Source organism: Xyrauchen texanus, chromosome 5 (assembly GCF_025860055.1).
Source record: "Xyrauchen texanus isolate HMW12.3.18 chromosome 5, RBS_HiC_50CHRs, whole genome shotgun sequence".
NCBI classification, from domain to species: Eukaryota; Metazoa; Chordata; class Actinopteri; order Cypriniformes; family Catostomidae; genus Xyrauchen; species Xyrauchen texanus.
The window spans coordinates 1,332,071-1,344,162 of NC_068280.1; the positions used below are offsets into that span (position 1 = coordinate 1,332,071).

General features: G+C 40.9%; 1 protein-coding gene across 2 annotated transcripts; it reads right to left on the minus strand.

Annotated features, from left to right (window-relative positions):
- Positions 1–887: 887 nt before the first annotated feature.
- LOC127643476 (polymeric immunoglobulin receptor-like) lies at positions 888–7,087 on the minus strand. 2 transcript variants are annotated; one of them, XM_052126266.1, is made up of 4 exons: positions 6,957–7,087; positions 4,570–4,887; positions 1,455–1,772; positions 888–1,141 (listed from the first exon to the last, which is right to left on the minus strand). In XM_052126266.1, exons 1-4 carry the CDS (start codon positions 7,000–7,002, stop codon positions 1,116–1,118), a joined length of 708 nt encoding a protein of 235 aa, XP_051982226.1. In that variant the 5' UTR covers positions 7,003–7,087; the 3' UTR covers positions 888–1,115. The 2 variants fall into 2 exon arrangements, with proteins under 2 accessions (XP_051982226.1, XP_051982227.1); XM_052126267.1 differs by having other exon boundaries at positions 4,570–4,655; positions 6,957–7,082.
- Between the last annotated feature and the right edge of the window lie 5,005 nt (positions 7,088–12,092).

A 12,092-nucleotide genomic window follows, 5' to 3' on the forward strand; every position in this document is an offset into this window, starting at 1 on the left:
TTTCATGCTCCTCTGACTCAAATGGGGGAGGATAGAAAGACTGACAATTGATAGTCTGCGAGCGATAGGATGTAGACACGACTTTGTGAAAATAGTGCAAGCGAGGTCTTAACATCACCCTTGAATACACCGGCACAAAATCCATACATAAGGGATTAATCGACAGAACATACAAATCACCAATCCTCTATCAGTAACTGTTGCCAAGGGCTCAAACAGAGCTCCCGAGAGCACTTCAAGCAGGCAAGACTGAGAAGTTTTAGCATTATGAGTGATAACCACTTGCACTGATATAATAAAACAATGATGTATGGAAAAGCATGTCAGAAACGGTCTGCATTCCAAGTGAGTTTGATTGATTGATCATCTTGTTAATGATTTAATGCACTAAACACTGCTGCGCATTTTATAAAACACTCTACACCGCAGAATGTACATTTGTAGAGACAAGAGAACTGATTCCTTATCAATATTGTAATCATATCTTAATTTAACCATTATTAGTTCTTGTCCGTGATCATATTTTCAAAGGCAATAACGTTACAGTACAGCAACAAACTGATTTTCAAGACAAATATTTTTGTCTTGTTTTACAGTAAAAATGAATCAAATAAAATATTCTTAAAACGTGATTTATTTACTTGATGAGCAAAGTGGCATAAGATTTTAAGTCTTGTTTAAATCATTTTTTGCAGTAGGAACACACACTAGCGACACAGATTGCAGTCTAGTGACACCGAGACACAATGTCACTGGCGGTCTGAATGGGGCTTTAACCGGCTTTCTTAAAAATAATAATAATAATGGTTACTTACAAACAAAATTATAATCTTCAAGTTCTCTTTAAGTTTACATTTCTGTTACATGCATAATTTGGTGTTCAGCTAGCAGCAAGTGTAACGAGTCATTTTAAAAAATAATAATTTTCATATAAACTTGAGTTTGAAGGTAAGTGCTACAAATAACTTAACAAAGATAAACTTATATTTAATAATACAAATAAAATGGATGTTAAAGTTGTTTAATTTTCCCAAATTAATGTTTTTGGTTGTTCAGGTGGTAGAAATCTCTTTTACAGCAGCAGATGTTGAGATGTAAAGTTTACTATTGAATGTTCATACAGTGGCATTCCAGTAAACACCTGAAAGACAGATTTATCATTTTATTCATATTTTATTATATTTTCATTCCTTCATTTCTTTATTTAACACCAAATATCATTCTACAATGTTTTGACAATGATGTATTTTGCTGAAATTTCATTGATTATATCACCATGTGAGGTATACACCCCCCAAAACACACACACACACACACACACACACACACACACACACACACACACACACACACACACACACACACACACACACACACACACACACACACACACACACTAAAAAACACATAATTTCTACTGTGTCATTTGTTATAGAAGATGTATTTTACTCTACCTTTAACATGAAGATGAACTTCCATGAAAAACACATAGAAATTTGAGTTGCGTACTCCACATAAATAGACCCCTTCATCTTGTTGACTCACATGAATATGTGTCTGAGTAAAGATACATTCCTGTGAGTTTCCATTCAAAGAAAATCTTCCTACATTGTTTGCATCTCCAATGGGGGACATAACAGACTGTGAGTATCCATTAGGAACTTTCATCCACCACTTTGGGTCTATTCTATGTATTGCTGGACATTTGCGTTTGAGAGTAACCGTTCCTCCTAAATAAGCAGTCTGTTCAACTGATCCCCCACAACAGGAGTCTGTAAACCAAAGAAACCCAGAAACATCTGTCAGAGATTTTGAAGGAATGAGGACCCAAATGCAGGAAAGAAAACGTAAATGATTAAGTTACAATATGTAACTTATATTGTAAGTATGTGGTAAAAGCTCACAACTCTTAGTACAAAACTCCAAACTCATTCTTGTAACACAGCCAGTCTTTCATTCAAAAATTGCCATTGTGCATTTATTTGGATTGTAAACATATCTCACCACACAACCATTAATTAAAAATATAAATTCCCTATCAGTCACTCACTCAACTTTGTGTCGATGTAGTGACACTAGGGGTTTTGGGGGCCCCAAACACCTTTGATCTTTGAGAAAAGGCTAATGGGAATTGGCGAGTGGAATTTGCATACCACTCCCCCGGACGTACGGGTATTAAAGAAGCTGGCTCACAACCACTCATTAAAATGTTTTCTTCGAATCTGAGTGGTTGTGTTCAGTGAGCTGAATTTCTCTGCGGTCCATTCACCTCTCAAAAAAGCTGTTGGATTTATGGCGCATAACAGCGATTTCTCCCCCTTGTGCACCGGTGGAGTGCAGAGAACGCCCCTGGGCATTTCAGCAGCCTAAAATAATATATTCTTCCAAATAAAAGAGTGGCACTGATGGAGCATCTTTTTAAAGATGCCTTTCCGTCTGTGTTTAATTCCTGGTTGTGGTCGTTATCTCTTCCCTTCTGACAGCCAAGATTGCTGTCTCACGTGCTTGGGTGCATACCTTCGATGGTGGGGCTACTAGGGGGTACTTGGCGATTCCCCAGATGGACAAGGCGGTTGCGGTGCACCTGTGCCCGCAAAGCGCCACATCCTGGGGGAACTGTCCAAGACGCCTATCCAGGGCCTGTAGGCTCACGTCGTCACTGACGACTAAGGCCTACGGTGCCACTCGACAGGCCACCTCTGCCCTGCATGCTATGCTTTCCTGCAAGTTCACCGAACCAAAGTGCTGAGAGAACTGCACAAGGGTAGTTCTGACCCAGGATTGATGCAGGGGCTGTGCTCGGTGACCGATCTCACCGTCCGGATGACGAAGGTCATGGCGCGGACTCTTGGACAGGCGATGTCCACCTTGGTGGTCCAGGAGTGCCACCTTTGGCTCAACCTGTTCGAGATGAAGGAGGCTGACAAGGTACAATTCCTTGACACCCCCATCTCCCAGGTTGGCCTATTCGGCTATGCCGTCGAGGACTTTGCTCAGCAGTTCTTGCGGTTAAGAAGCAGACGGAGGTTACTCAGCATATCCTGCCCTGGTGCAGATCAAGGTCCAGCACCCAGTCTGCCTGTCGCCAAGGCGTCCCCCTGTGACAACAATGACGGCGCGGAGCCGCACGCAGGAAGCAGATGCCTCCTATCTCACTGCATCAAAGCACCCCTGAGATGGGCGACCCAGGGATGTGGAGATCTTCTGCATTGAAGGTGGTAAGCAGACCACTCTATCCCCCAATGAAGGGCCAGGAGTAGCATCTTTTTTTGCCTTTTCTTTTGATTTATCTGCTTGCACAAGGGGTTGCTGTACCCACATTTTCAAGAAGAGTTTCCACATTCCCTGGCTCACACACCCAGTGTTCACGGCCGGACACCGCAGTTTTACGGCAGGCACGGTGATGCGGAGGTGTCCCAATTTTTGCCAGTCAACTTGTCCCCGAATTGTGGGGGACTGTACAACGCTCATAGGAGCATTGGGGGAGGTGAAGTGATGGCCAGGCATGCTGGCTACAAGGCTTGCATTTCTCGCAACGCCAGTCCTCGTAGCATAGTTCAGCTAGTTGTGGTGTTTTGTATAGGGACCCCTAGTGTCACTGAATTTACACAGCATCGAGAGAGTGACAGACAGGGAATGTCCTGGTTGCTTTCGAAACCTCTGTTCCCTGATGGAGGGAACAAGACATTGTGTCCCTCCTGCCACAACACTGAACTACCCGCTGAAAAGGCCGGGACCCTGTCACGGCTCCTCAGCACAAAACCTGAATGAGTGGATGCGAGCCAGCTCCTTTTATACCCGTATATCCGGGGAGTGGCATGCAAATTCCACTCGTCAATCCCCATTAGCCTTTTCTCAAAGATCAGATGTGTTTGGGGCTCCCAAGAGTGACCCCTAGTGCCACAACATCGACACAACGTCTCATTCCCTCCATCAGGGAACAGAGTAACCAGGTTACAAAAGTAACCAGGACGTTTCTCATGAAATGTCTTGGGAACATTTGGCTGAGTATGGGTACAGGTAGAAGGTCATGAATCAGGTAGTAATCATGAATGAGGTTTTACCACATGCGATAATAGTTCCAAAGAGATCAATAAAAACTGTATTAACAAAAATGGAACAGAAACTCACGATGTGGAAAAATGTACAACAAGACGGGGAATATTCAGGCTAAGGAAAACCAGTATATACATGGAGAAACAGGTGAGATTAATTAACACAACAAGGACTCAACCAGGGAGAGTGAAAGTGGAAAACAAAGAGGTGCTGTAACAATGAAGACAGCACAAACACGAGTGCTCATGGCAATGAAAAATCACAAAGCCAAGTGGCAGGATCTTGACACTAGATACACAAGACGGGTACAAACACAGAAACAGGTGGCAGGATCACAACAAAAACTAGAGTGTCGGGATCCAGACAAACATCATTCATGATTAAATTCAGTGTTCATAATAATGATCACAGAACACATTAGTGATGTCTTAGGCTTAACTTTAACATGTTAAAAAGTTTAAAAGTATATACCATAAGTGAATGTGCAACATATGAATGAATATGAATTCTTACCATTTGCCACATGTAATCGCACATCCCGAGACCATTCACTGCCGGCTTTACATCTGTACAGTCCTGCGTCATTTATTGTCAGGTTTCTAATGAGGACATAAAGCATGCCTTGATTTTTAGATTTAATATCAATCATAGAGAATCTCCTCCCAGGAATCAATAAATGATCCTGTACAGTTGTCAAGGTTTCACACTCAAAACCTGACACTTTGCAAAAGCTTATTGTGCTTTTGAGAAACGTTCCTTCATAAAAGAGCTGAGCATAGAGACCTCCTCCTGTGATGCCAAACACATTAACAGTAGCACCTACCATGTGACCTGTCAATCAAAATTAAATTCCTGTATGAGATAACTTGTGATCTGAGACTGACAGACAATAAATGTCTAAACAAGATACAATAGTAGGGCTGCCATTGTCGATTACTTTTCTAATCGAGTAATCTAGTGATTTGTCTGACGATTGATCGAGTAATCAGGAAAAACATTTCATAACTTAATTGCATAACGTTATTGAAAAGAAGTCACCTTTGGCTGACGTGGCTAGTTCAGGTGTGTCTAACTTTTTTAAAAGCAAGATCACATTTTTTTTCAATGCAATCTACCATTTCAGTTTAGAACTCTAATATGGGAAAACAGGCCATATATATATATTTTTTTGTATCCTTTCGGAAACAATGACTGTGCTCCAATCACATTTATTGAGCATGAGTTATTTCCTATTATATGGAGGGGGAAAAAGCCTTTTTATTTGGTTTTTGATTTTTGATTGCTATCCCAGATGTGTGTGACTTTCTTTCTTCTGCAGAACACAAATTAAGATTTTTAGACAAATATCTCAGCTCTGTAAATTCATTCAGTGCAAGTGAATGGTGATCACCACTTTATAGCTCCAAAACCTACAGACAGTCGTTGTAAAAGTAATCCACATAACTCCAGGGTTTCAATGAATGTCTTCTAAAGCATTTCAATCAGTTTGGGTGAGAAACAGGTGAATATTTAAGTCTTTTTGACTATAACTGTTTACTTTCGGGTGCTCTCCGATGCGCGTCCTTGAGGTGACATGTTCACGCTGCCTCTCATGTGATTAAACACAGTTTGTTTACATGTTTATTGTTTCCCTGTATTTGGCAGTTATTGGAAATACATTTATCTCTGTAGCAAAGTGAGTATTGTTTCATTGCCTCTGTATATAATAAATAATGTATTATGGTTACATTTTCATAATTATTTAAAGAAATTACAATTTGTGTCTGTCTCTATCTATCTGTCAGGCCATCCGTCCGTCCGTCCGTCCGTCCGTCCGTCCGTCCGTCCGTCATATCTATCTATCTATCTGTCCGTCCGTCCGTCCGTCCGTCCGTCATATCTATCTATCTATCTATCTGTTCGTCCGTCCGTCCGTCCGTCCGTCCGTCATATCTATCTGTCTGTCTGTCTGTCCTATCTATCTGTCCGTCCGTCTCGTCCGTCCGTCCGTCATATCTATCTGTCTGTCTGTCTGTCTGTCCTATCTATCTGTCCGTCCGTCCGTCCGTCCGTCCTCTGTAATTTAACGGAGCCTACATCCATATCCTGAACCACAATCTCCATGTGTAAAAAAGGAACATGTCCCATTAACAAGCACGCACAAAATAAGGTACTTGCATATTTTAATTCTTCCAATTAGTTGCATACAGTCAATTTACAAAAAGAACTGCTTATGAATGTACTGTCTATGTTTATATCGCTTTTGCTTGACAGTGAATGGACTGTATAGGATGGAGATGGTGTCAGAGAAGAACCTCAATTGACCTGATTAGCACCTTGCACTCGCGATTTCACCAAACCCACTTGCGCCTAGACTTTGCACATGCTTACATGAAAATACCAACACTTCATGGCCATGCCCATTGACGCTCTGTTTTTGCAGTTCAGCATGTCCCACTTGTCAATGAAATTGCATGTCTTAGCTAGCGAACTTCTTGTGTGTCTGGTGGGTCTGAGAAAACTGGATGTCATTTTTTGAAGTGCTGTTGCATTGCAGAAATGGTGTTATGTTATGTCAGGTCGACAGACAACAGTATTATCTTTTAAATCTAAAGTGAAGTGATTTCACATATCTGACACTTCTCATTATGTGATCGGACCTTCATCCATGGACTGCATCACTTGCACATTACTTTTGATTTGTAATCGAGCACTTTTGAAATCTAAATCTAATTTTAAAACGAATTAAATCAAGAAATCCACAATTCTGATTCAGAAATTGATTCATGGCAGCCCTGTAAATTAGCATACAAAAGATCTACTATGACTAACAATTAAGTACATTGTATAAAACAAAGCATATTATAGATAAGTAAACAATTAAATGAGTAAAAATGGAAAGTTAATGATAAGTGTCTCACCCATGATCAGGAGGAAAGTAGTGAAGCAGAGAAGGATCTTCATCATTGATCATTAATCTCCTGCGAGTCTGCTTGTATTTTAAGAGTGAGTTTTTCTGTTGTATCTGAAAGAGTTTCCTTTTCTCTTTTATAGAAGTCTACAGACTGACGGTAAACCAAAGAGGAGTCTGTATTTGACCACATGTGTTGACACACTTGAAACCTTCAGCTACACAAGAAGTTGGAAAATCACATTTAATCATTCAGCAGATTTTTACTCAATGTGACTTACAAATAAGTTGACCAAGACAGAATCTTTCAGCAGAACTGCTACATCTGTCATTTATAAAAGTTCTGCATATTTATACAAACATCTATTGCATTTATTAAACATGTTTGCTAATTTCATGATGCTTTCAGCAACCAGTAAAAGTGTAGTGCTCTTGATTTTTGCAAATGCATACGTGAAACAGAACGGTTGAGTGATCAGTGATTAAGAGGCCCGTGATCGGGGGGGTAGGCCCGCCCCTGCCTGCGCTTTGAAAACTTTGAAGTGCTGGATGTTCATGTGGTGCGTGATGTGGGATTCAGAGAGGACACCTCAGATTCAAATGATAATAACATTAAAATCATAAATAAATATTATAAATATTATGTTGGCTATTTTAAACACACTTGTTAGCAGGACAGGGCAAACTTTTTTTTTTTTTTTCTAATTGATTTTTTACTTTGGTTTATTCAATATCATTCTCAAAAGCCATGGATCGATCTTTTACACTATAAGCAACAGCCCACAACAATGAGGATATCTCTCGCATTTGCATCCAAATTTCACGCTATATGACCAAAAATGTGGCAACTGGCTGGTAAATGTTTAGAGTACATACTGTATAGTGGTGGACTATTCAGCAGCGAGGTCCTTTCACAGCATGTTGAGAGCAAAAGTTCCGTGTAGTGTGTGTCCAAAACGATCTCTCCAAGTAACCCTTTTGCCACTGAATAATGTCTCTTTTCATGTGCACGGGAATACATTTTTGGCAAGGGGTTCTGCAGTTTTGGTGGACGATTTACACATCATGCATGCACAACGAGAGCATCTGAGAACTATGTGTCTCCCTATCACTGTATGTAGATTGTAAAAAGGGGCCTCAGTTTGTTCCTGTGAGGCAGCAGATGCCCTGACCCCATCCAGGGGCGAAAATTTCATCAAAATGTTGGGGGGGGCAATAAACATAACAATTCTCAAGAGCAATTTTTGAAGGGGACACCAAGGGTTTTTTGTTGTTGCCCCGTTTGCATTTGTATTATTTTATTTCTTAAACAATTATTTTAAGAATATATCATTATATTATTTACAATACACATATTTTAATGATATTTTAGGGGGGGACAACCCTCAGATAGGGCCCATCCTAATATTAACTATATGGGGCCTGTGAGTTTGACCATCATACACACACACACACACACACACACACACACACACACACACACACACACACACACACACACACACACACACACACACACACACACACACACTGGAACGTTGTCAGCAGTAATTCAGTTATTCAATAAGCCAGCCAATGCATTTGTTACATTTTACCATGTTAAAAACTGTTGCCATGTCAGTGAATGAGAAATAACCATAAAATACAATATAACTGTTCAGACAAACAGCTATTAAAATGAACCCGTATGCTCAAATATTAAGCTATTACATAAGAAATAGGCCCAAATGTGCCCTTGCTCAGGGGTGTTGCTAATAAATGTCTTAATGAGATTTTCAAATAACAAATGATTCATGTGAAGCACAAACAAACAGTTCAAGTTGAAGTTTTTGCTCAACTGAGGTTTTAACACTTTCCGCAGGGTGCCGAATCATGAAAACACCCAAATTTAACCTGTACTGCTTTTGTGTGTGTGACACATGAGTGAAGCACAATATTCTACTGGAGGAAAACACTTGATATTGAGATTTTTTGCTTTTGATTTTTGTGAAAAAAAGGTAAAATAAAATGTTCACTAGTGGCCATCACAAGGGCTCTCTTCAGTTCGGCAGAGCGCTACCCACAAACACAACAAATCTCTCTGAAGCAGGACACCATTTTTATTATCATAAATAATATACTGAAAGCAAAAATTGCTTTATAAATACTGAATAAATACAATGAAATATATGCAATTTAGTTGATACTGTTTTCCAGTTTTGCTCACTAGGGGGTGCTTCAGCACCCTCAGCACCCCCCTTCCCACGGTTTTAAAGAACAGAAAAAGTTTTAAAAGAGACAAAGTCATTTGTTGATCAAACCACATTCAGGTGAACTGATTTTTATATTTTCTTTCAGTAGGGCAAAGTCCTTGACAAAGTGAGGTATTGCCAACACAAAATTGAGGAGTTGTCATGTTGCCAGGGTGTTGCTAAGGTGTCCTGAGTGCTTGTTTATATGTTGCTATGGAGTTGTTAGGGTGTTTGGGGTGGTGCAATGCCATTGTATACTCTGCAGTCTCTCACTGGAGATGTTTTAACTGCATTTTTCATTTTAAACAGCAGAGGGAGACTTCCTCAAAGAGATCATCTAAATGAAACGAGAAATCAGAAGTCTTCAACCTTATTCAGGCCAAATGTTATGATGTTGACACCAAAATAATCCTTATTGATGTATGCATATACTTGAACAATACACTTGAACTGTCCCTAAATATATTCTGGAGCGATTCAATATTTAGCTGAACTTCGGTCCTAAAATGGCATTTTGTTTTACACATATAATTTTTTAAATCCGCGAATTAGTTTGAGATCAGACAATAACCTCTGTCATAAATGCTTTGAGCTTTCTCAGCAGAGAGACAGACAGGTGATCAAGGCCAAAGTGAATGACAACAACACATGAATAAATACCTCCGTCACACACTGTACCTCGTCTTCCATGAACATGCATGACTGCACATGCTTTATCTTTAAGATGATCCATTGAATCAATGCAAAATGTATAGAACAATACAATAGTCTGTCTTTTTGAGTTAGTCCAGTCTTGTGAGGTGATATACAGAAGCATAATCAGAGTAAATCTCGTTACTGAATGTGATTGTATCATCAGTGACACAATCTTCATGTTTCTGGAAACGGACAGCAGCATACAGGAGCCCGTCAGAGGAGTTTGATGGTGACTGTACTGTAGAATATATCATGTTGTGTGGATCAGAAGGTTTTGTGTGTAGCATCATGTTGGAATATTGTACAGTTTCCTCAGAATGTGAGACTAAATGCTGTCTGATGTCTTTAATGTTCTCATAGTCACAGGGAACATGAGGGACCTGAGAATAGACGGCAAATGTAAACCAAAATCACAGATTAAATACAAGCAAAAACAGATTCTTAGAGAGAGAGGGAGGGAGAGAGAGAGGGAGGGAGAGAGAGAGAGAGAGGGAGAGAGAGAGAGAGAGAGGGAGAGAGAGAGAGAGAGAGAGAGAGAGAGAGAGGGAGGGAGAGAGAGAGGGAGGGAGAGAGAGAGAGGGAGGGAGAGAGAGAGAGACATAAATTTTTTTTAATTTGCTAAAAGTATTAAATTGTTTAGTTTTTGTTGTCGTTTAAATAATCAGACCTTTACCAGTGATTTTGTTCACTCTCTGAAGGACATACATCCGTTCTGTATCCATTAGCCCAAATCATGACAGTCTTTTTCTGCTTCCTATATAAAACTGTTGTTCAATAAACATCAAAACTATCACACGCTCACCTGTGCATTCCTCATCGCTGTCCTGTCTCTGGAGCTGCTGTGGTCTGCAATACAACAAGAGTCAACGTGCACATAAGAAAAATCATAATATAACTGTGATGACTTTATCCATCCATCCATCTTCAACCGCTTATCCGAAGTCGGGTCACGGGGGCAGCGGCTCCAGCAGGGGGCCCCAAACTTCCCTATCCCGAGCCACGTTAACCAGCTCTGACTGGGGGACCCCGAGGCGTTCCCAGGCCAGTGTGGAGATGTAATCTCTCCACCTAATCCTGGGTCTTCCCCGACGCCTCCTCCCAGCTGGACGTGCCTGAAACACCTCCCTAGGGAGGCGGCCAGGGGGCATCCTTACCAGATGCCCAAACCACCTCAACTGGCTCCTTTCGACGCAAAGGAGCAGCGGCTCTACTCCGAGCTCCTCACGGATGACTGAGCTCCTCACCCTATCTCTAAGGGAGAAGCCCGCCACCCTTCTGAGGAAGCCCATTTCGGCCGCTTGTACTCGTGACCTAGTTCTTTCGGTCATGACCCAGCCTTCATGACCATAGGTGAGGGTAGGAACAAAAATTGACCGGTAGATCGAGAGCTTTGCCTTCCGGCTCAACTCTCTTTTCGTGACAACGGTGCGATAGAGCGAGTGCAATACCGCCCCCGCTGCCCCGATTCTCTGGCCAACCTCCCGCTCCATTGTCCCCTCACTCGTGAACAAGACCCCGAGGTACTTGAACTCCTTCACTTGGGGAAATACCTCCATCCCTACTCGGAGTACACACTCCATCGGTTTCCTGCTGAGAACCATGGCCTCAGATTTAGAAGTTAAAAGCAATTCACTTGTTTTTGTAAAGGTCCTGAAGGATCAGGTTCAGAAGATCAAGGTATTTCAAGCCATCAAATTACTGCTGGTCGCTTGCAGTGTTTTATATTTATGAAGTGGTCAAGTGATAAAGTGATAGTCTACATTAAGTCTAATTTTAAATCTCTGAAGCTAAAATGCACCAGGTCACATGAGGTCAGAAGAGCATTAAAGAGTGTGTATGTGTGTGTTTGCTGAAGAAAATCACCTGGTGTCTTGATGTGTCTTAATTTGAATAATAAGAGAACTAATCCACCCATCAGCAGCAGAGCCACACAAACGCCAGCAACAATTGCATCAGAAAGACCTGGAGAACGAACACTTGTGAGTTTATGAGAAACAATCTATCAAGTTCAAATAAAAACATTCTCCAAAGCACAGATCTTAAACATCTCCACGCAGAACAATTCATTACCCAAACCGTTCGAACAATGACTGGCTGGACGATTTTATGAAAATTCACGCTATTACGGGAATGATTTATAAATAGCACAATTTCCTAAATAGCACAATTATCTTCATAGTGCCACTCTGTTTCCTAAAGAGCAGTTCAAGAAATTAATT